Here is a 26,252-nt window from a genome sequence, read left to right on the forward strand (position 1 = left end):
TTGGTTTCCAAATGGGCTTACTTTGCATGTCTGGGGCACATATTGAATTTGGGATAAGAATAAAGATATATATGTGTGCATGGCTGAACTTCAAGGCAAGTAACTTCTTTACTTTCATGCCAAGTCCAAATTCCCATCTTAGTGTTTGTTTCTTTTCCTTGCATGGATACCATTCATTTTTTGCTGATTGCACAAGTTCATATGAGTAACTGAGCTACCTCTGCATACTCCTCCTCTAACTGTAACAAACAGTGTTGCTGGAGTCGTGGTGCACTGTGGGAGAACACGTGGCAGTAATAGAGGGGTAGAGTAGATGGTGCTGATGATGGTGTTTATGGGAACGACCTCAGCACCGCTGTGTTCCCTGTTTGGTCAGCTGCAGAGAGATGGCTGGTCTGAGGAGCTCTGACATCACCAGCAGAAGTGAATCCAGATACACTGGTATATGCTGGAACAGCAGTGTGGGCAAACTCAGCAGCTGCAGATTACTTTCTCACGGTCCTGTGAGAACTTTCAGGTTTCTGGAATGTCGGCTTTTGTATTGGCAACCATTGTTCCACTTTGTGCACAAAAGTCTTCTACTTTCTGCTCTCCGAGTGGTAATAATAAATACCATTGTAGCTGTTGTTCAGTATGTACTGTAAGCAGGCATAATCAGGTAAACCACATTTTAAACTCCACTTATTACATTCAGCATGGCAAGTTTGTTTAGATAATAATTTTGCCTTAATAAAGGTGATTTTATTACAGAACTGTGGACTGGAATCATATAAATTCAGATTTTAGTCAGACTGTAGCCACAAAGCTGATTACTATTGCCTTGACAAATTGGACGTAAATGAATTAAGGGTCCTGCACGGTGTAAGAAAAATATCAACTGAAATAATGAAGGTCTAGATATCAACCAACCTCAAGGCCCTTATAATTTCAGCTAATATGCTGGTTTCTCCAGGTTGAGAGATGCACACAGAAAAAGGCAGAAGCCATCCTTACCATTTTACCATCCCTTACCATCCCCTTCACAACATCCTGATGGAACAAAGAAGCAGCTGCAGTGGACGACTCATCTCATTGTGCTGCAGGACTGAATGATACAGGAGATCCTTCATCCCAACTGCCATCAGGCTCTTCTACTCCTACTCTTACCACTGACTACTTATTACTTCAACTATTCAACTACAAGACTACCTGAATTTCCCTTTTTGGGATAAATACAGTTTATCTAATGTCATCTAATGTTCCCAACCATCGCAATAAGGAAAAGTACCATAAAGCAGTTCCCACCTCATAAACATGGAGGTTTCAGGGGCCACAAACAGTTACCGACTCAGACTGGTTGGTAATCCATCTTTTCTTTGAATGAACCATATAAAAAAACAGCAATCGATCTGATAGCAGCCAGTCACGTTACACAAGTAGGAAGAATGGGGCTTTTATTTTTGCAGATGTGCAGACAGACAGCAGACGAAACCCCAGCTTATATTCAAATGCCAAGACTCTGGTGATGGCATATCTAATGGCAGCATGCAAAAGCAATCAGCTTGTAATGATTGTAATGATTGTGACTGGGCCACAGAAGTGACAGACCAGTCTGTTAGTAAAGGTTAATCCATAGATGTTATTATAAAGTAATAAATGCACTTTTTACAGCATTCATCATTATTGTAAAACTGTTGATTACAGACCTGCTTTAACTCCTTTTAAAGTTCTTTTATAGCTTTCTATTGTGACTGATGTGGTTTACCTGCTTTTAGCCCATTTACCTTTTCATTGTTCTTTCTTAACCTCATAAAACACTTGATATTTAAATCCCTCATAAAAATGTTAAACTTACCTGAATCATTAAGTTTAACATGGAAAAAGAAAATATTTTAAAAAGCTGTGGTGACACTAATGCAAGATGAATGCAACCCAGATGAATGAGGGTAAACGGGGTTAAGATGGCTATCATTATACATCATTTTCAGCAAGTGGTTTTACTCGTAAACAAGGCATACAAGAAGGCCTTCTCCTGTAGTGCCTGAAAAGAAAGTGCTCCCTCTCCTACACAGTGTTGAATAGAGAATTTCCCCGTGGCCACACACATCTCTGCCAGGTCTGTGTCTCGGTGCCAAACATTTGAGCCCTCTCCCTGCTGAAGCCCTGTGAGCTTTTGTCTCCCTGTCTGATCTGTGACTGTAGTTGAATCAGACTCAATGGGGGAAAAGCCTCACTATTGTATTAGGCTCAGGTCTCTCTCTCAATAGGGGTTGTTTCTCCTAGAGTAAAGGCCATTTCCATTGAAGCTCCAGCTCAGAGCTCACACAGGGAAAGGGAAGGGCTGGAGGGAACCTTGTCTTATCTGAAAAGCATAATCAATTATGGCTTTATTTGGAATTACATCATTTTAAAGTTTTAAAGGTGGAAAAGCTTGCAAGGGTCTTTTTGTAGGATGCATGTAACCTGATTTAAAAAAGTGATCAAATTTGAAGCAGAACAGGTAAAGATATTAAGACTTTTTATCCCTAATATGGATCAATCTCCATAAACACTTGATCCTTCATTTCCCATAATATAACTGGATAAAATCTTTTGTCAGGCTCAACCTCTCTTTCCCGTCTCCAAAACTTGTCTTTAAAACTCCCCCAAGCCTTGATGACATGGTTGAAGATTCATTTCTTACTTTAGGAACCTTCTCCAGTTGTTTTTATAGAGTCAACAGAGCTGCTTGGCCTTTGACTAGTGACTATTTTTTCAGTACAGGATCTGAGAATTTAATCAGACTCATGCTTTTTACACAGAGAGTGAAATATGAGATGACACGTCACAGGAGGGTAGTCTGTGAGAAACGTTTATGCTGCGATAAGGACTACATTCCTCCAGTGGCATAAAGGAATTGAACTCTTTTGAGATCAGTGGAAACTTTAACTGTAATGAAGGGAGTGTTTGCTGTTAGCCTGCTTACCAACCCACTGTTAGACGGAGCTCTGTGTGAGCGTGGCAGATGAAAATTAAAAGGGTGAGGTAGCAGAGTGTTTAAGTTTATCTTTACACTTAGAAGTTGCAGCAAACCCACCCTTTGATCTCTGTGGGAAGCACAGAGTGGCATTTTATCAGTTTCATCTTTCTCGTTTGGGCCTCTGGTGAACTAATTAGCTGTTTCCTCCCTGCTCAGTGTTTTGGGGTGGACATGGCAGCGGTCCGAGGTTAAGGGGTGGCACAGCCCAGCGGGTAGATTACAGGTTTGGGCTGTTACGACGGCTTCTGGAACATGGAGCTGTGGGCATCACATGTGTTGGCACGGGGTGCGGGCACTTCAGATGTGGTCAGGGACATGTGGAAGCTTTCTAAGATTTACCCTGCCCAGCCCAGTTCAGGGCTCCCATGAGGAGAGAGAGCAAGCATTGCAGCAGTCAAACATTTGAAAACCTGTATTCAGACAAACAAACATAGGGATGGCTTGTGTGTATACAGTACTTAAGTCTGTGCAAGTGTATGTGTGGGTATTTTTGTAAGGTTTTGGTTTCAGATGTTTAGACATGTACTTTGTTGCTGGTTTTGAAGAACATAAAGTAAAAAATAAAAAAAAGGCAAGAGAATGCTGACATTTGCTCTATATATGATTGATAAATTGCTGAATCGTTGGTTTGTGTTTTGTATGTTTGGCTCATTTAGGTTCTCACTTCCCAATTATAAGCCGATTATGGCCATTTTTTTCTTTGTTTATTTCTAAGGGAGAATACATGTTGGAATGAGATTGACGAGCATTTTTTGTCAAGCTAAAGGAGAAAACAGGCATAACTTCAAATATTCTTAACTTTAAGCAGTAAGAGGAAACCTTCCTCTACACCATTTTGAATCCAGGCGCTGAAGAAATATTCAAGGCAATGTTCCATATTCAAAGCAAAAGTCAAATCAGAGATGTCAAAACTGGCATCAGTGGTTCAAATGCTTTCCCGAACATGCTCTGCAAAGTGCGCAGTGCTAATCTTTCCTGCCATGAGCCATGGTAGCCATTTGTGGGTCCAGTCATTCACGTTCACTGGTCTTGATTATACAGTAATTATTTTTATATTCCTACCACACTAGCCTTATGTCTAAACCACCTGTAAATTCCTTTTTTTGTAAACAGGCACTCCGAAGTCTGTGTAGAGCTGAAGTTAAGTAAATGCGATGAGACGACATAACGTGTGTAAGAAGCTTTATTAAACTATACAAATCACATGTTGTATAGAGAATAAAGTATCACCAATTCACAGTAGGAACACAGCAGTGGGTGTGGTGGGTACAAGCACACGCATTAAAGTCGCATTCATTCAGATTTGAATCATAATTGGTGCTTTGTGTCACAAAAGTAAGTAAGTAAGTAAGAACCAGTGTGTTAGATGTACATATTTACTCATTAGTCAGGTACATGTATGTCACAACCCAGTTGCTTTTTGACTCTTTCCATTTCCTGCAGTCCTGCCAGCTTTACTTGTTTGTCTGTATGCTGTACTCTGCCATTTCCTACCCCACAGGTATCAGTTTGTTTGTTGCCTTTTGGTCTGCATTTCTATATTTACTGTTTTCAATGGGACTCTGACTTTGTGTGTTGAGTCATGTTTCTGTGTTTTGTTCTGTTTTGTTAGTTTTTCAGCTGTTTCATGTGTAACTGTTTTTGTACTGTTACCTTCCCTGATCGCCCTGTTCCTGTTTATCCTAGTCACATTTTTAAAAATAGAGCCTGCCCAGTTTTTGCTTATTGTTTAGTGCTCAGTGTTGTACTTACAAGCAGCATTCTGTGAGCCTTGTGCACCATGACATCCTTTGCAACTCACTGTACACACCTCAGTCCTCTGTGAATTCAGAAGTCACTGCTGATAGATCCATCATGAGACTGAATGAAGACAGACAGAGTGCTAGAAAAATGCCATTCTGAGAGTATATCAGCTAATGAAAGAGCTGTGTGGCTCTGTGTGAGGAATGAATTGCATTTTACAGCCTCATATTAAGCTCAGTTTGCCTCATGTATTTTAAGACTTTTCTCCATATATCCCTCATGGTCAGCTGTGGCAGGCAGCAGTGCCCTGTTGATTCGTGGCCCGCTGCCACCCGAGACGCACATCAAGCCTGAAGTGAACAGCTGGCTTTTTGAAAAATAGAAACTATTTTTTGATAATTGGGGAAGGTTGTAATACAGAGCTGCTTCTGTCTATTTGAGGCCCGTTAAGTACAGGCTGAGCCTCGGTGAATGACAGACGGATCGGGACTCATACTTAGTGTCTGAAATAACCGGTGCCCTTTTTGCAGTCAGGCACAGATAATTTAGTGCTGTCAGCTAAATAAGTAATGTTGTTTGTGAGGATTGTTGCTTACATTTTGTACTTGCTATCTTATGTAATGACATACAGTAATTTCTGAAAATACTGTCAGCAGTAAGCAAACACTCAAGCCATTTTTCAGATGTTCTGCCTGAGGGGAACTGGTATGTTTGTGCTTGATTCTTTTCCCTCATTGCCCTCATGAATCATTGAGATTCAATATAAAATCTGCAGTTTAGAAGCTATCTGCTTTTTTATTCAAAGTAGTCTAATAATATTTGTGAATATGTCTGTGGCCAGCACTGATGGTCCAGCTCACTTCAAGACCATCAAGTTTCATACAACATCCTCTGCTGTATGCTTTTCTGCTTTCCTCTTAATACTGCCTCTTGTATGATCAAGTGCATTTTTTTGCAAACTCAGGCCTGTTTTAAAACAACCAGATACATAGAAAGTGCTGGTGGCTTGGAAAAGCTGTAAACTGTGGTGGTTAGGGCAAGCATCCGTGGACGTGGTCCAAAACAGAAATGTTTACAATGTGCTTTGCTTGTCTCAGCGAGTTGCCAAGTTATGATTGAAGCTACACTGGGTCGCTGGTCGTTTATGGATGGAACTAAAATGACAATGCCCACCATAGTATGCCTCACTTGCAGAGAATAGTAGATAATTCTGTTTTGCATAGGGTAGTTTGAGGACAGTTGTGCTACTTTTAAAAACAAATGAACTGTAGATGAAGTATCTCTATCACACACTGTGTGTGTTTAATTACTGTGCAGCTCAGGAGCTGAGTCCTCAGGGTTCCAACCGTGACATAAATGTGCAATTGTTTTCAGTATTCCTGGTCAGAGGGTCAGGAGAACGCAAGAGTAAAGCCAAAGCAATGGGCAACGAGAAGCAGGTTATTCATTTAGGCCTTGTTGCATTTGAGAATGTGTGCGTTTTAAGGATGTGCAATGGTGAAAGCAGACATCACACTGGTGTGTAAGGTAACAGGAGCCTCTCTGAGCAATGACTGGCTAGAAGAAAGCCCATCTGAGACCAGACACCCCACAAGAGAAGAGAACATGTTTGACCTGCCGCCTTTTTCATCACTCAACAATATTTGAACTTTTAAGTCACAAAGGTTTCCTAAATGTAAAATCTTGCCAAAGTAATTGTAGCATGACATTATTCTAATGTAAAGAATATGGGTGGTGCAGGACCAGGGATAGAAACTCTAACGTGCATGTGCAGTGGGTGGCAAACCAACTGTTTTTGGCTAAAGAAAAGCAGAAACAATTTTCATTTGAATTAAGTCACTATACCCAGCCAATAAATTTGGCTTTGTATGGATTAAAGAGTGTGTTTTAATCAAAAGATCTGACAGTCCTGTGTTGTATATCAACTTTCAGTCATGGCAGAGTCAGATGCCTAAGGGTTAGTGAATCAGACTGTGCCTGTCTGAATTAAAGGTTGCTGACTCAGGCATAAAATCAGCTGGGAAACACTGGTTCAGTGTATAAGGTAGAGGATAATGGAGTTGGTTTGTATGTGTGTTTTCAGGACATGGCTTTCTCTCTGGAGGAGCGTCTCCAACTGGGAATCCATGGCTTGCTCCCACCCTGCTTCCTCAGCCAGGACGTCCAGCTGCTCCAAGTGCTAAAGAACTATGAAATGAAGAGAGATGACCTGGACAGGTGAGACAAGAAAATATGGGCACAAATCTGTTCTGTTTTAGCTACCTTGATCTCCTGTTAGCAACAGAGTTGAATTTCTACTGATCTCACAGAGGATTCTCTCTGTGCACTCTCTAACATCTAACATCTGGAAGACTTCAGAATATGAGCAGCAGATTAGTGATCAGTCCATCTACATCCATCTCCTAACAATATATATTTTCCACACAGTTTTCTCCTCCCTGTGCTCCTGCATCTGTGTTGGACTGTTTTCAGATTTTTTTTTTTTTTTTTTCTGAGTGATTAAATAAAAACATACACAGTTACACAGTTCGTTAAATGCTTCAGAGTTTGTACCTGATATAGGCCAGGATTATGTAATGATTGTTCCACATGCTAACATTTCAGCCTGGGTTCTTTAATCACCATGATTAGACTTCAAATGGGACTCAACCTGGTTCACTGTTTTGAGTTACTGTTCTGGTTCTGGTGATTATGTGAAATTTTTGTTTATTTCAGTCTCTCTCTCTCAGTCAACTGTTCCATTAGCTGTCACTCCTAATGTCAAGAATGAGTGAGCTGCCTGTGAGACGGGATTTAGGATCAATAGGAATTATCTTAGCAGCTCATTTTCCACCATAGCAACATGACAGCATCATCATCATCTAAAAACGGGCATTATGGGGTTTGCGTTGCCATTCCCATGCCCTATCAGTGTCACTGACAATCTGTCTCGGTGCCTGGAGTGCGTTCCAGCTTTGGGCTTTGGTCCCATGGATTAAGAGCTGCTATTTTGTCTGCCATTGCTCAAACCTGCTGTGTTTACATACATTCTGTTCCCTGACTCTCAATCCTTCTTTGGTATTTTCTGCGATGCCATTTATATTCTACAACCTTCAACAAACAACAAACGTTCGCTCCTTATCATTCTGTTTGAATCAGCTGACACCGGCGTTTTTCTTTCAGTGGAATTTGTCGCAGTTTTGAATGATGGTGGCAAAGTACTGTCCAGCACTGTGTTTATGAACTGGGATAATAGAGTGAGTTCAGTACCTACTGTGACTGCGTCGTCAACAGAGGAAATGGATGTTCAAAGGCTTTGCCAGCTAAAATACTACAGTGTTAAAAAAAAAGGAGAAACCTTATAGCCAATGAGGTTGTTAGAAAGCCATAACAAGCCTGATAGAGCAAAGCTGGTTAATCACTCGTGTTAAAATTGATTAGGATGGAGATAAATCATGTCTTGGCTGTCTGAGTATGGTGACTTTAAAAGAAACACTGCACTGAGTAAGTCAGCACAGATACTCCTTTATAAAGCAGTGTGTACTGTGAATAGTCCTCTTTCCTGGGTGTGGGTAGTCCTCACACCTTTTAAGGTCAAGACTGGAGAAAGAAATATTTTGTGCCAGCAGGAAATCAATCAATAGTACCCTGCAGTAGCATTTATGGATATGATGTGGCTATTTATTTATAGGTCTCTTTAAGTCTGAGTGATGATGATTGACAGCTATATGTAAACTTAAGAAGATATACATTATCAACATCATTATCAACTGTCAAAGCATTTGGTCCATAAAAGGTCGGAAAATAATGATCAGAAAGTTGTTCATAAAAGTTTCTCAGAGCTGAAAGTGACGTCTTCACAACCAAAAAATATTTAGTTTACCATAATGTAAAAAAATGACATATCTTAGAGTATTGCATTAACAAATGTTTTTGCTAAAAACGATCGTCCACATGGTGAGTCAAAATGAGGGGGTGAGTACTCATTTACACAACACTGCAAATTACCATGGGTATGAACTATTATACAGAATATGAAATGTTCTGTTAATGTTTTTATGCTTTAGACACGATGTAGGTCTACCACAGCCCGACCTCATGATGTCAGCAGCCATTGATAGAGGCTGACATCATGTTGCTGTGGTCAGACAAACAAGCAAGGAATGTTTTTCTTCAGTCATCTGAGTGCTGGGAACTTTGTAAAACTTTGAAATGTAGTGTTTCACATGAAGCCTCAAACTGAATATAAAAGCTAAAAAAAAAAAAAGATCGCATGATCTTCCTCAGCTGAAGCAGTTCTGATGTCATGACATGGCATATCACAACTCAGCAAATTTTATCTGTCAGGAAGTTTGACTTGCTGTTGAAAACTCTGGAAAAACATACCAGGTGGCCCTGGTGGCCAAAATCACAATATAGACTTTCACATATAAAACAAGTATTGCTCATATCATAATGCTCATATTAAAAAATCTTTACTCAGAAACACACAGGATTTAATACATCTGGCTTTAATTAGCCCTTCTAAATTGAGCAGTTCTGAGTTCCCACGATGTTGAAGATTAACCTGTGGCAATTTCCTCCTCTGAACCTCCCTGTCATTCCCAGATATGTGTTCCTGATGGGGCTCCAGGACCGCAGCGAGAAGCTCTTCTATCGGGTGATAATTTCAGACATAGAAAAGTTTATGCCCATCATTTACACACCCACTGTGGGACTGGCCTGCCAGCAGTACGGCTTGATATTTAGAAGACCGAGGTGAGTCAGACTCATAAGACTTTTCTCCCTTTTGAAAATAAACCCAAATCACATCAAATCATCTTTTTTCCCACTGCCTGTTCACAGCAGTGAGAAATAAGCAGGAATGGAGTGATGCTGTTTTCTCTCTCTCTCTCTGCTTCCACCCACTCAGTTCAGTGTTTCATGATTTTAGTTGTTTTATTGTTTTTGTTGCAGCCCTGGGTGTTGGCCAGTATTTCCACTGTTTCATACTGGTTTATAAAACCCACTGGTCATTCATAAATATTTATTAGCTGAAGGAACTTAGCCAAAAGTGAGTTTAGGATAGTTTTAAAGCAGTCATTACTAACAAGTCCTCCAAATGAACCAGCAGCGTTTGCAAATGCCACCCACAATGACAAAGAGAAATGTGTTCTGATCTGACACCCATATCGGAGGAGACATCATCATTTGTCTGTGCCTTTCAAAACTGTTTCAAATCACTGTTGAAATCAGTTTTTTGACAGTGACAATGCTACAATTACAGTTTGTTTAGGTTTTAACCAAAATGACAAGGATAGGTTCAGGTAAACAACATGGTCGGGCTAATAAGACTGTTAAAAAAGGGGAATAATTATTGTCAAAATGACATTGACCTGGTTAGAAACATGAATAAAAAGTGATCTTCTGGGGTTTTTTATGTCCAGTCCCTCTACATAGTATCTACAATAATTTTGTGTCAGAACAAGCCACTGCAGACCATGGATCAACCAACTGTCACTTGTTGTCATAATGTTACTACAATAGTAATATTGATGTTGTGAGAGAGCACAACACATAAATGAACTGCTGGATTTGTCTATAATATGTAAACACTAGAGATTTTGCTTATAATAAGTCTTCATAAAATAATAGAATATAATAATAATAATTCATTACATCAATTTTATGGTATATGCAAACATAAAGCCATAACATGTCAAATTCTTTGATGTATTAAGGTGGAATGCTACAAAATCTGTTCAAGGTTCAGGGTTTATGTTGGGTGGATCTGCCTCTGTCCCTAGCAGACAAATATTCATTGGTTTCCTCTTCTAGTATAAACACACTTTCACTCAAACACATGCACACACACATCTACACTATACACTTATCTGTTTTCCCTCCAATAGGTTCATCAAGTCCAAGTCTCTCACTATCTGACAACTATACTCCCTAAGCAGTTACTAACAGATATTGAGTTGATAGTGTTTTCATTCTGGATGCTGCATTCAGGGCCACAGTTTGTTTTACTTGGCTTTGCCTCCCTGCATTGAAAATTGTTCAAGGGGTTAAAACTGTAGTTTGTTTTTACCCTAATAAGATCAGAAGAAGCCCATCCTGGACAGCTCTTCATCACGGGCTCCTGTGCTCACCAACCTGAAGTGGTGAGCTGTGGTAGATAACCAGCAATGATTTCAGAAACCAGCTAGACATTTAGCCTGATCTACTATAGTAAACCATCTTCTAGTGCCACATGGTAAACTTACGGTGTGATATTGGTCAGATATGTCAGTACCAGTTTCATATTAGTGTGGGCAGCAGCCACAGACGTTTGCCATGTTTTTCCCCTGCTGTGCATCTACTGCCCAGCAACACCAAAAACCTTTAAACACTTTATTCAGTGATGGCTTTTTTTATATTACCACCATGGATTTGTTTGATTAGCTGTTGTGTTCAAGCAGTTTTATTAGAAATGTGTACTTTGGGAACATTTAAAACATTGGGAAACCCCAGTTCTCACATACACATGCAACTTCCCATGCAATGTTGTTACCCAACAGCTCCCAGTTTTCTCATCCCTGCTGAACTATGTGGAAAATATTCTTAGCATGCTTCCCTTCTCTTCACACTAAGCTAGCTGGAGGAGTCTTTTTATACCTTCCCTCCCTTCCTCAATCTCACAGTACAGTGAGCCAAGATCTACTGCCAGAGCCCCAGGGTTGGGAGTTGTACATCAGGGGTTAGTTAGCAGAATACACATTTGATGAAAAACGTTTGATGAATCTCTGATACATTTAGGGTTTCAAGTTCTTCTCTATGTTAACTAGATTGTCAGTAAAATTTAAAGATGCTCAGTGTCTCCAGAAGATGAGGCCCACTGATTTCTGCGATCTTCCAACATTTTCTTGTAGTGCCACTATAAAGCTTGTGTATAGTATATACTAGGATTTTAGTCAAGAAATTTAGTATTGATATCTTTTGGTGCCATGAGGATGATTTATAATGCCCTCTAATCTTTGCTGTAGCACTACAAGCAGGTTCAGCATAAACCTTGTCACATATTCAGTGAAATATAACATCACCTACTGAACAGATTGTCACAAAAGTGTGTACAGATTTCCAGCGTGCCCAGATGATGCAAATCTATATGGGTCTGAGTGTCATGTCTTATAGATATTCAATGAAATACCATGAAATTTGGTAACTTCAATGCACTTTCCCTCTAGTGACATCATGTCAAAATACATTTTATCCATTATTGTGCTTTAGTTTTTGACCAAATACCTGCTAAACAATTACATTCATATATTTGTGCTTGGCAATAATTAGTTAAAAAATTAGCATTCTAACACTGGACAGTGAACATACCAGCTAATTCTCAGTTTTGTCACAGCGATTATTTTAGCATGCTGGTATTTTAGCACTTAAAAGTACTCTGCCAAATTTCTTAATAGCCGCTGAACAGTCTAGTCAGATTCTAACATACACTATAAACGGCTCATCCGATCCTATTTCCTAAAGATTATTTCCAAATTAAAATGAACTCAAATCAGGTCAATACAAATATGGTCACTAGTGTTCCCAAAACACACATTAAGTTGCTGAGAGGTCCTTTATGACTGGCTGTGCAACGTTTCTCCTTGCAGTTAAAAAAAATGCTTCCTAAGGCCTTTGTTTGGCAGGTGGGGTCATTTTCAACTGTATATTGACAACATAAGGTAGAGAAGCTGGAATAGGAGGTTTGTAAGTAGCACACTGTCATGGAGGGCAATAATATAACTGTCTCATTTTCTCTTGATTTATCAGACAGTGTGTAAAACTTTAGTTAATACACCTTTAAGCTCAAGGCATCTGTAAGTACAGTCATACAGAGCCTCTGGCATGACTGTGGCCATAGGCCCATTTAATTGCTTAGCATCTGCTAAAGATCTGCATGCTAGACTTGTGAGTGTGAGCACTTTAGCGTTTTGATGTTATTTAGCACAAAGCCATACTGAAAAGCACTAGAGACTAAAGGGACGGTTGTGAATTTTAGTACAGCATTGCAGAGGCAGCAATCTTTGCTCAGTGGGTCTGGTCTGTAAAATTTTGTTCCATTGCTGTGTGTATATGCCTGCAGTTTAATAGTTATGCCACTCTGTGTGTGTGTGTGTGTGTGTGTGTGTGTGTGTGCGCACGCGTGTGTGCGTGTGTGTGTGTGTGTGTGTGTGTGTGTGTGCGCGTGTGTGCGTGTGTGTGTGTGTGTGTGTGTGTTCATATGTGTGTCTTCCACTGGGACCACCATAGCAGCAGATTAGCTCTCTAATCACTGGCTCATAGATATAAAGACTTTCTGTGTGGAAGCAGCAGAATCCTCTCCTTGTCTTCACTGACTTTGCCAGCTAATCTGGCTCACAGAGACTAAACACTCTGACACCACATTCTGTACTGGAGGTCAAAGGTCAAGCACTATAATGTGTCAAAACATGGCTCATTCATTGATCTTTAAATGGGGCAGAGGCAGGACAGAGCTAAAGAAAGGAACATATTCACCTCATTAGAAGATTAATGGACATGCTTACTTGCTGCTTGCATGCTTGCTTAGCGTTTAAGCAGCAGAGTTAGTATGTCTCATCACACAAAGTTTGCTCTTGTTTGCCCCATAAATGTGGGTTGTTCAATTTGTTTTACAGTTGAAACTACTCCTCTGTGATCAATGACAAAGTTTTTGTTTGGATGAAAATAATTAGGTTCAGTATAATAATTTCCATGGTCACCATGTGCTTCTGTGGTGCACCACTCTAAATACACTTGAGTGTTAAAGCAAAGAGTATATCCAGGGAGATATCTAGGTAACTGACATGGACAAATGCATTTAAATTACATAAGCTAAGTTGAAAATGCTGTAGTATGTAGAATATCTTATGTACTGTATGTAGTGTGTACTTGTGTTGAACTAATTTCTGCTAAAACTGCAATGCTAATTAATGCAATACTGTTTTAGGAAATTCTGGGCTTCTTTTACAGTGAAACTATGTTTGTGTGACCCATTTTACAGTATTTCTCTTTGATTAGAACAAGTTAGGCTCGGAGTCAGAGGTAGAAAAATTGGAAAGTTGGGCGTGTAACAGGATTTGATGACATAAACATATTTGATGTACACTTGGTTATTGCCATTATCCTTATACCAAAATTTGTAGATCTGAAAAAACTTAGCAACTATCAGGTCCATTTGTCATGTTCATCTGCTCAGATGCTGAAAGGAATGGTTATGAAAATTATTACTGCTTTTTGGTCTACTGAGCTTCACTAGACCAAAAAGAGAATAGATCAATATTTGGACACATTGTGGGAGATTTTTATCTATTCATGCCACAAAATTACTGTATCTGTCAATGATGACCTAGCATTTTAGAAAGGTAGTATCGTGTATACCATAGCCTACCAGATATATACCTTTATCTGTGTGAGGTTGGCTGGTATGAAAGCACACAGAATTAAAGAGTTATTTGGATTCAATATCAGCTCAGTAAAGTAGTTTGAATACAGCCATATTTGTGTCTTGATACGCTGGTGTTTGATTAAACTGGAGGATGAGCTGCAGGAGCTTAAAAAGGCCTAATAAAAGGCATCAGCTGAAGCTGCCTCAGCCACCTCTGAAGTGGCACGTGCTATATGATGAAGTGTTCCAACCTTGCAGATTAGGGGCTTTTGAGCTGTGATCTCACACCATTTGGGCCCACACACATTGATACTTTGATTTGAGTGCGAGAAACAACTTCATTTGGCTTGATGAGCACTGAGGGCAAGCAAGTACTTTTGCTTCCTGGATCATTAACCCACACATGATTATTGAACTGTGACCCTGCCTATTCCACATAAATCAAGTCCAGAGAGAATTTGCTTCCTAATTATGGTAGATTACATGACTTTTACTGATGTATTTGTTCACCACATTTTTACTCTTTGTTAGACTATGAGAGAAGCTTAGCATAATCTTTGGGAGAAGTAATGGAGAAGTGTGGAGGAGAGAGATGGTTTGGAATTACAATGGCCTCATAAAGAACGTAGCAAACATTTGGGACTAATTCAACCCTCTACTTTGAGAACCTTGTATAACAATATGGAGCTTATGTTTGAGTTTTAGAGCCAATGAAAGCAAAGAGCTTTAGGATACAGTTTTCTTGCAGCATTCCTAAAATAAATGAATATATCAATTATTACTCAACTGAAATCCACAGCAGTGTTGTGGTTTGCTGTATATACATAGAAAGTAATCAAGCCAGATATGTGTTTTCAATAACTGTGTACTTGAGTAAAACTATGTGGCTGAATCATCTGTGAGCTACAGATCCAGGGAGCATTGCTAATTCAAACTGCATTAATTTTCCGTGACTGAGAGTGGTGTAGCATGCCCTGAGAGCAACATAGTTGGATTTGGCTCTTCAGGAGAAAATCCCGTTTGTTCCATTGTGTCTTTAAAAAAATGACCATGAAATTATTACAAACCTCTTCATTTGGGGTTTTGGTTGGAGTAATGGTTTTCTCCATAAAAGGCTGCTCGAACTCTGTCGCTCTCACCTTTGAGATATTTGGCTTCACTTGACTCACTGTTGGTCTGGAAGCAATCAAGAGTCCATAAATGCCTGGTTAACAACCCCAGGCATTGTCAGCTGATCTGCTGTCAGTCAGTTTTATCATTGTTTAAACTAAATCAATGACTGTTTACCATCTTCTGTGGTTCAAGCACACAAGTGAGAGGGCCTACACACAATTGGCACACTGCTGATGGTTGTGTGAGCTTTGTCTTGCAGGTCGAAGAGGTCTGTCAAGTGAATTTTGCCAGTGACACACCCCTTCAGAATGACGCAAAAAGGAACATTTGTGATATGTCCCAAAAGTCCTTTTTTTCTCTATCCTTTTATTAATGTGATTTCAGCTTAAATTTAGTTGAGCTGCTGAAGGATGCATTTATGTAAGACTCCATCCTCACCAAAGACAAAATTACAGAGCACAGTTCTGTTTGGCTGCAATTCACCTACTGTCTCCACTGGTCCAATTTTGGTTCAGTAGAAACATTTTACCAGCCCACACTGGAAAATACAACTTGATGCTCATGCCATTTAGCTTATCTTAATCTGAGTGAATCACACTCAGCTTTAAAGCAAAAACAAAGATCTCTTAAAATTGTCAGAAAATAAATTGAGCGTGATTTACACAAGTTGGCAATAATGTCAGAAGCCCTATAATGTGAAATTCACAGGGGTATAAAAATTAGAGAGAAAACTTCAATGTTTTTTCTGAAGTAATAACGAGTACGGAAGGCTGTAGTCTTCATTTCCTTGCCATGTGGTAGAGCTATAAAAGTGGAAGGGGTTGGTGAGTTCAATATGATGACTTATGGAATAACTCTATGTTTCGAAAATGTTGGTCACTTCTACCACTTTGTTCCTATGTGTGTATGTTTTTATGATGTTATCGTTTCTTCACAAGTGCTTGTACTGCGGCCTTATAAATCTAGAGAGAGATTTATAAATCTAGAGAGAGACTGCAAATTGAAATAAAATTCTGGAATTTCTTTTTTACACCTGTCAAGTTTTAAATGTGTGTGTATCGTCTTGTGTCAGATGTTGAAGGTGGCTTTTCAAAATCTGATCTAGGAGGGTTGCCAGTGGTTGTTTCACACCACTGACTTGCACTGGCTAAATCTCGGCCATGTGTGAACAAATTAATATCCACAAGCTGCATATTTCAAGCTATGTCATAATTATTTCCCTCATTGCCATGCTTTCCAGTATTCTCTTCCACAATCAGGTACAAAGAAAGGTGGTTTCTGCAAGTATAAATCTGAAGCTTAAACTGCACCCTGAACCTCCCTTTCATCACTCAGCCTTATTGTCACTTTGTCATCTCCCATCAGATACAAAATGCTGTCATCATGTAACATCAGTGATGGTCTAATGAAAGTTTCTGGACTTTGTGGATTAGTGAAGACAATGGTGCTTGACGTTCATTCATTCATTCATTCGTTCGTTCGAGATGTTTGTTCATCACTCCATGTGATTTATTTTAATACCTACTACAGGTGTGGCACTTTGAGCTTTACTTCCAAATCTGAACACAAATCATGGAGTGATTTTATCTCATTACGTGCTTTCACTATGCAACATAAACGCAGTTTTAAAATAAAAAACACCCTAATCTGGTTTGAAAGAGTATTACTTCATTTTATTCAAGTGTTATTACTTTGTTAGACTAATGAGTGAGAGTTAAAAACAAAGAATCAAAATTGATACAGCAGATCAATTTTTTATGACTTAAGATTTTCTTATCCCTAAAAAAGTCAGTTTGGGGCCTAAAACTAGGCTAACTCCAACCAAAGTGATCACAAAACACTTAGTATAATGGACAGTGAAAAAGAGTAGACAAGTGATTTTTATTTTAAAATACTTGTCAAATTTAGGAGACATGATATTGTATTGTATATTACATTCTATGAAAACCAGTAAAACTCTGATCAACCTCATGTTGACATGGGACACCCCTCACTAACAATAAGAACTAAGTTAGATATATCAGAAGAAGAAGAAGTACTTTATTAATCCCCAAGGGGAAATTCAGTAAATGAGACATATCAGACATGAATCACCATCTAAAGCCAGCAAGTCAAATCTACATCTGCACTTACTGTGGATAAGATCATACATCAGTAAATAATAAAGAGACCTGCAGTATCTGACACTAATATCTCCTAAAGGCTCTGCCTCTTGTTTGTTAACTTCGCTCTGCAGAGTTAATGGATGTGGTGGGAAAGCACTAAAAGCTCATTTTTTTGTTTGGACAGCTCCATCAACACTTAGGTCAGCTTTGGCTGTGAAATCTCATAGACTTGTCAAGCATTTGGCTCAAGTCAGAAATTGAAAACTTGACAATATCCGTCTGCATTTATAGGCCATGTGAGTTATGAATCTATGAACAGGCTTCCAAAATATAAACACTTTTAACTGAGACATGTCATATTACTGCAGTAATACATTTAGATATTGTACTCAGGTTTGAATTTTAGTAAATACAATCTGGAACTGTTTATTTCAACTGTTTTAGCTTGTTTCAAGGCTATAAAATGCATGAGTTCGTCCAAAATTTGTTAGTTTGGTATGTTGCTCAAATGGGAAATCATTCTGTGAGAATGCATCCACATGCACTGCCCTCCATGACTTGTCCTTATTAGTTCCTCTGGTGCTTATATTAGAGAACATTGTATATTCTTAGTATAAACACAGCATTATGTGTAACTGAGAATTCAAAGCAACAGCTTGTTTTCTGCTGAAGTCACACCCAACAGGAGAAACCTGAATTCAGAGAGAAGAAAAGGGACAGATTATTGCCTCTTATTATGAACTACTGTTGCATATTTATTTCAAAGGGATCAAAGCTGCAATCTGCTAACATAATATAGGCTTTTCATGGTATCGCATTAGATGTGTATAATGCTATTGGAGGTCAGACTTCAGGGTCTGTGATATGTTAATTTGATAATTAAAATGGTGCATATTTATTGACATACATAATAGGACAATACACCTAAAAGATTTTAATATTTAAGACTTAGACTTTAAGCATTTTACAACTTAAGTCCCATAATATTAAATATCAATTCAAAAAGATTTCTGTGGAAATAATGCTAAGTTATCAAATTCCACTGTGCAATGAAACTGTCTAATAGTCTTATTTGTAATTATTACACGTTCAGAAATTCATTCATTTATTCATCATCTATACCCTCTTTTTCCTAATTAGGGTATAGAGGGATCTGCTGGAGCCTATCCCAGCTGTCTTTGGGTGACAGTCAGGGGTACACCCTGCACAGGTCACCAGTCCATCACAGAAGTTCAGAAATTCATGCACCTCAGCAAATCATGCTGCAAAGTTTTCTCCATGCTTGATCTCAGTCTATGTATTGTAATAAAATTATACAAAAAGCATGCCTGATGAATGTGATTACATACAAGATATTTTAACAGAGATCACTAGATTTTAAATCAGATTTCTAAACTGTCCTTCTCTTTCATTGCATCAATATTTTATCTTGTGCATGGCACTCTCAAAGGTCACATTTTGGGTTTTTATGTTACATAAAATGCAAATGTTATGTTGATGTGGATTTGCATCGTAGCTCTTGAATCCATGTCTATTTGCAGGAAAAAGCAGTGAATCTGTGAGAAAAGTGGCACGTTGAGTTTCCGGGTATTACTGTGGGTATTAGTGGTGTAGACTAGCACTCTGCCTGACCTCTGCAGAAATGGAGTTTCACCCCAGGGGACTTTTCTTTTTACGTCCCTTTGATCTGTTTTCACTATGAGACGTGACCTTTTATCGGGCACCCTGAACATTCACTTTGATTTAGGGCATCAGTTAGAGTTTTTTTGTTAGAGAGTTCAAATATGTAACCTTCAGGGCCATTTACAAGTCCTTTTTTTTTTAAAAAGGATGACCACAATCATCTCCTGAGGTTAACCATGTTTATTATTGCATCCATGGTGATGAGAAAACTAGAAAAACTGGAAGTCCAGTTGCCAAGAGATAACTTTCCCTGGATGACTGAGAATCTCCACAGAAATGATGGTGTGGTTTATCTAAAGTTTAACCTTAAAATAGTACATTTTTAACTAGTTATTTTAATCCAAATCATGATGTCAAAAAGCTATTTTTAAAGAAAATAGCGCTTGCACTAAATGCTTTTTTAATCTACTGTTGTGTAACTTAAAATCCTATTCAGGTATCTGATTGATAGATAATTCTTACTCCAAATTTTGCTTCACAGAGCTCTGTGCATGACTTATTGACACAACTGAGGATCAGCACAGCATGCTTTTGGACAGTATTAACTGCTAATAAAAATATTTTAAATTACTATTTCATCTGATAAAAACTATATGGACAAAAAGCTTTTTAACTCTGGGTAGTGTCTCCTGTTAGCCCTGTCAAGCTGTATGCAGTATAACCTTAACAACTTTAAATAGTAAGGTATAGGACAGTCTGTATGAGCCTGAAAGGCAAAACTGAGGGCAGAGGACGTAATTTGAAAATAACTTGATGCAGCTCACTCCATTCTAAATTCTCAAATCTGAACTGCATGTCTGTTTTTCATAAAGAAATAGGGTCTATTTCATGTTTAGATGATACAAATTTTCCTGTACATGCATAATATGATCTTGTTTTACCATTGTTGCTACAAACAAAGCAGCATCTGTAAATAGGCATGATACAAATTGTTTTTTCACAGTTGATGGCTGAGGTGAAACCAATAGCTTTTAAATGTGACTTGAATGTGACTTTGCATCCCACACGAAACATTACTGGCATACCCAAAAAGAATGAATGGAAAAGCTAGCAGACGGCTGAAACTCATCTAATAGCCAGCTGGGTTCATCAGGTCTGTGCCTCTGATTCCTTTAGCAGGGCCTACTGGAATGGGCCTTCTCCTTCCGTTTCTTGCCCTGTGAGTTATGTAAGTATGGCTGAGAAAGAAAGAAAGTAGACATCCATTGCAGTCATCTGGCCCCTTGATTGCCTCTCTTTCTTCAGACAGCTACAGCAGACAAAAGGCATTGAAACCCCATAACTTCACTGAGTCTCGTTACTATTTTTATCACCTGCAGGTTGACCTGAGTCAAAGATTCCATGTCTCTTTATGTTTTGCCTCATCATCTTACCAAGAGTGATGAAAGGCTGATCAGATTAGTTAAACTGTTCATTTTGGCCTCAAGTGCTACAGTGTTCCTCTTCTTTAAGCCTGGAAAAGCTTCATGAGGGAGATTAGTTGTTGCGTGGAGGCTGAATTCAATGCACTGCAGTGGAATGAGGTGTGGGTGGTTATGGTTTTCCAAGGCCAGGGACTGGAGCTGGTCCTCACTTGTATAAAAAAAGAGGCTGATTCAGGCAATGTGTTGAGTATTTGTAAAGTGCTGGAATCCCGTCAAAGTCTGAGCGTGCCACTGAGGGTGGGAGGCAGAAGAAGAAGAGTGCATTGTCATACTGTATGGAGAGAGGAGGATGTGAAGGGAAAAGAAAGAAAAAGGACTGGAATGAGAATTCCTGCCTGTCGTATTTTATTTCCAAGTGATGAGAGCTGTACAAGAAACACAGGGAACCGTTTTCCCTCTTATATGACAAATTCCTAGAAGAAACACCTAAAAACACTCCCCTCAGACATCTGATTGGTTTACATGTGACTGGGATGATGAGAAGGACTATGGTCTAGACAACTGTGTTTGTTGAACTAATGCTAAAATATATATTTTTTTTCTTTTTGTATTAACAGAGCACTTTTTCCTCTTCCCAGAACTCTGTTACATATTTAGTTACGTTAGTGATCATCTTTTCCATTGCACTTAGTTATTTTTGAACTGAGCAGTGTTTGCGTCGGCCCCGGCTGTGGCATGAACATGGTTATTGATTGGCACTACCAGAGCCCTGATCTCACTGAGTTTTCTTCTTCTTCTCTATTGCTTGAGTCAGTTGCTTGGCTGTCTATGTGTTGCTGCATGAATGTTATTTGTAATGCCAACAGCTTTGTTGCTTTGGTTTCTCTTGCCGAATACTAATCCAGTAGTACAGCATAAATCATGAAGCTGAGTTACTGTCTTGTTATAGTTTAGAGATATTTACATCTAGATACAAAAACTACAATAAAACCCAATTTGTCAGGGAATATAATTCAATTTTTATTGAAAGATGATTCCCCTTTACAATAATCTTTACCAAAACAAACAAAAAAGATCTCTTTCCATGGAAAGCTATTCACTTATTAAGTAATACTGAGAAAAGGAAGAAAGAAAGTTGAAACCAGCAGTATAATTTTTTTAATATTGTGCTGTCAGTCCTTTTCTGCTGCTTGTGGTCAAGTCATAGGGATTCCTCTGTCTCTTTGTGCGTCTGCTGTATTGATGTGTGGTTGTGCTGGTGTGCTGGTCTTTACAGATGCTGTACTTACTTGACACAGACAGGCAGGAGTGTGCCGTACACAAACTAATGTCTTTTTATGTAATGGCCAGTTATTCAAGATGAATTACAACATGGGAGTAAAATCACTTTTTTATTTGCGGTTTATCCTCATATCACAGCGAGGGCAAACATGTCTGACTTATGTTCATAGACACAACAAGGATACCACTGTGGCTTGTAACCAATGAAGTTAGAAATGTTATAACGTTTATGATCCTTTTCAACCTGTTATCGTTTCATCTAGCAAGGTCAAAATTTAACTTTCGCAATTACTGTACGACCAAATACCTGCAGGGTTTGTTTGGAGATGTTTGGGGTGGATCCCAGGCACAAAGCTGTCTGTGGTTACACTTAACCAAAGGAAAACATATTTTGATTAAGGTTAGTTATGGACTGTGGGTTTTGTTACATGTAAGTAAAGACATTGCAGCTGAAGTCATTGCCCTGCATTAAACCAAACCACAGCCTTGATTAACCTTAACCGAGTGCTGTGATTGCGTAAACATAACCATAAGTAAGTTCAGAAATGCTGTAGTCACTGCAAAGCTAAGTTCTAATGCAAGATTTAATTGTCAGAAAACTGCCATTCAGTGATTTTCATCCATGAATGTCAGTCAATATATGTGATTCCTCACAAGATAAGCAGAATATAAACTAGTAATGTTGACTAGATTTGGCAAATTGTGTTCCTGGACTAATCATGACTAAACAGGACTTCTGTCTTTTTTTTTATGAAAAATGTCTGTTCCCAGGCTACTGTTTAACATAGTTTTTAAAAGTAGACATCACACATTTTTTAGCAAATGATGACATATCAAAACCTGTGCTTTATTATTGTGTTTTTAATGCTGGGTCTTGGTTTGTGACAATTTGAACCCTGGATGAGGTGACCAGTTAATCCAATCTAATGAAATTTTATGTATCAATCTCTTATTACTGGCAACTGCATGTTTATGTTTCTGTGAAGCTCAGTCAAACTTCCAAGCTTTAACAAAATGATGTCTCGGATATCCCAGCAGCTGGTCTGGCAAAAGGATCCAGTGTGTTCATTTTGGAGTGATGTTCCTGTTTGAAACTGTTTTTAAAAGCCATGCACTCCACCAGGGGGTCCTCACATTGAATACATGTTTCAGTTAAAGACAGACTGTACCTTGGATGTCTCCCAGCTTTTATTTTATTAATAAGTATCATACTGTGCTAGAGATTACAGTTTGTTTTTTCTCTGCACTCATTCTGTGCATGCACACAACTTATTCTTGTGGATCTTGGTGTAATGCATGTCGTTGGTAATGGAGTGAGTGTGATAGTAACATAGAATCACATCACACAAAGCGGCATGGGAATCGCTATACTAGGTTGTTTTGTACTCATTGTTTTGTACTGTAACATTGGCTCTCACTCAGTTAAAATTAGCGTTGACATTTCAGAAGCATTACAAAATTTCAGGCAGGCTTTTGTAAGTGCAAAAGTTACACCTAGTAAATCCAAACAGTATTTGTCCTCTTCAGTTCCTTGACATTTACGTCCTTCCTCTGGATAGAGTCACACTGCATGAATTTGGCACCTTTTAGCTCAAATTAGGCCAAATCCTGTCATAAGTATTTGTAAGGGACACAGACCATTTATTTAAGTCTCGGCTGCTGTGTCGGATTTCACCTATAATTAGTTGAAGAAATCTCATGTCATCTGTAACACTATTTTCATTATTTTCTTTTGTCAGTGATTTTGTCCCTTGTGTCAGTAAAACCCTATGTAGCTTTTAAACTGAATGTGTGAAGATTGAGATTATGCTGTGTGGGTGAAGAATGTGTGTTTTGTGTGGATGCGGGTCAGCAATTGGAAGCAAGCTTTCTCATAGGTCTCAGGTTTTATTTTGGGGTTATGGTGTGGAAAGAGGTTTTTCCTTATGCCAGCCCCCTGCTGCCTTTACATGATCCCTGGGGTGTGCTTTGTGTCAGGCTGCAGGTCAGTGGCAGTGCTGTTTCAGGCCATCATGTTGTTTTCTTTACCCTCCCTGCTCTTGCCACACTTACAAAAGGACCAACACATAATAGTTCAATGCTTTGTGGCCTTTCTGTCTTGTAACTGAGACGACCGATATTGATTGTGGTCATTGTGGACATAGATTGTAACTAAGAACCCCAATAAGAAGAGACGCTATGTGAAGTAAACTGAGGTTCTTGTATTAAAAACGATGCAGAGCTGTTTATGAAGGTTATACAGGTTATAGAGTAGCTGAGCTAATGTGAATAAATCAATTCAAATCAACATGTCCACATTAAGTCAGGTTGTAACCATCTGATAATGGTTGGAATGACTCAAAGTAAAGGATAAACAGATCAAAACATTACCTCATATGCTAGGACTGTGTGTACTTCTGACGAAAAGGGTTGGGAACCACTGTTGTAGATGAAGAAATATCAATTTGTCCTTCAACAGCAGTCTTTATACACTATAAATGATGTAGGGCATGTTGTGGTTTTACTTTTACAGTGTGCCAGCATAACAACTATAAACATATCACAGAGCAGAATTTTCTTTTATCTCTTATGACCTGACACACATACCAAACACACAGCTGCTGTACTCTGTCAATGATCCATTCAGAAAGTTTAATATTTCAGAGTTGTTGCTCTGAAAAGATCATCATTATCTTGCCAGGCAGTGATGATGGATTTACAGCAGCATGGCTCCTGAGATCAAGAGATACTGTAGAGCACGACTGCTCTTCATAGACATCAAGTCAACCTACAACACAATAATACAGCTCAAACTACAATACAATAATACAGCTCAAACTACGACACAATAATACAGCTTAAACTACGACACAATAATACAGCTCAACCTACAACACCTGGTGCACAGATTTGTACCACTGAACCCGCCCCCCCCCCACCCCCGAAGGTGTGTCCTAAGTCCATTGCTCTTCACCCTAATGACCAGACCATCATTGTTGTGCCAAATACAGCACAAGCTGCATAATTAGTTTTACAGATGACACAGCAGTGATAGGCGTCATCAGTGATGACAACAACGACAGAGAGAAGGTGAACCGACTTGTAGATTGATGCAACATCGACAACCTGTTATGAAATGTCAACACAATGGAACTTAGTGTCAACTTCAGAAAAAAAGCATACCAAGCACGCCCCATTGTACTTTATGACCACCCCTATGAAGTCAGTACGCACCACCGGGTTTCTCAGAGCGCACATCACAGATGGCCTGAGCTGGACTGTAAACACCACCTTGCTAGTCAAACAAGCATACAATTTCTGCAGCTGATAAAGAGGATGAAAATCTCCCCTGCTATACTCACCTCATTCCACGGAGGCACCGTAGAGGACTGACCACCTACTTCTCTTCATGGGTTGGTAGCTGCAAGCTCTTAGAACTGAAGGCTCTGCAGAGAGCGGTGAAGAAGTTATGTGCATTTTTTCCCCCTGGAGCTAGAAGAAACATGTTTTTCTTCTATGCTGCACACCTCAGTCTAGTAGAAAGACAATAATGCTAACTTTGACTTTCACTTGACTTTGAGTAGCTCTCTCTTGGGCTGGGTATTATAGATGTGTGAGGGAATTTCTTTGAGAATTTGGTTCATGGGTGTGTGTTTTTCGGACTCTTACGAAGTGTCACACTCACTCCTACAGCTCTGCTTTTTGGAGTCTAAAGTTCTCACTTTAAATGAGAACTGAATAAGGAGAGGAATTATGGAAATCTGAACTCGAGTTGACAGAGAAATTAGGAATTTCTATTGCTCCTGCCTGTCTGCTTTGATCCATCACATGACTTTTGGTAAATAACTTCATACTGGGGGCAGGCTTCTGGCTGAAGGTAAACACTTCCCACAGTTCTCACTTTCTCCCATCTCTCCTCTGTCACACACTCACATTTATTGTATAAACGACAAAACAGCTCCAAACAGTCTCTTACAACTGAACAGTCATCATTCAAAAACTTCAATGACCTACATATGGTGGATTTCAGACGGCATGCATACATTCATCTGCTCATCTGTGCAGATGTGCGTGTTTATATTGCAAGGAAAGTTGAAAGGTGTTTAAATGACAGATGCCAGATGTCCGAGGCCTAGAGCACTTTGCACAGGGAGACCCGTGACACTTTTATAAACTTTGCAAAAGTCAAGATGTCTTTTATTCCTTCTTCATCGTTCCTGCAGCTAATGATTTCATTAATCTGGTAAATGCTGTTCATTAATTAACCAATTACTTGATTAAATGTCAGACAGGACAAGACGAGACAGGAATGTCTCCTCCCCTTTTTGTATTATTGAAAGAACTGCTTGCTGAAAGCATTTGACACAATCCAAAGGTCACAGGTGTTAGTATATGGACTAATATAACACCAATATAAGCTCAGTTTATTTGTAGATGGTGGTTAGATGTGCCTGACTAACATGGGAAAATGCATTTGCTTATCAAAGGTGACTGGTGATTAATCTTCAGCTAATCACTTTGTTGACTTGTTTCAAGGAATAGTTTCAGTGTCATGTGGTAAAAAATATAAGTACAGTTGATAAAAATAGATACACACAAACAAA

At 39.0% G+C, this 26,252-nt stretch overlaps 1 protein-coding gene across 1 annotated transcript in view; it reads left to right on the forward strand.

Annotated features, from left to right (window-relative positions):
* me1 (malic enzyme 1, NADP(+)-dependent, cytosolic) overlaps window positions 1-26,252 on the forward strand; it is a 58,916-nt gene that overhangs the window by 14,511 nt on the left and 18,153 nt on the right. The window contains exons 2-3 of the mRNA XM_026294327.2: window positions 6,825-6,958; window positions 9,329-9,478. Of these exons, the coding sequence (XP_026150112.1) occupies window positions 6,825-6,958; window positions 9,329-9,478 (284 nt within the window). The remainder of the gene's footprint in view (window positions 1-6,824; window positions 6,959-9,328; window positions 9,479-26,252) is intronic.

Source organism: Mastacembelus armatus, chromosome 16 (assembly GCF_900324485.2).
Source record: "Mastacembelus armatus chromosome 16, fMasArm1.2, whole genome shotgun sequence".
Lineage (NCBI taxonomy): Eukaryota > Metazoa > Chordata > Actinopteri > Synbranchiformes > Mastacembelidae > Mastacembelus > Mastacembelus armatus.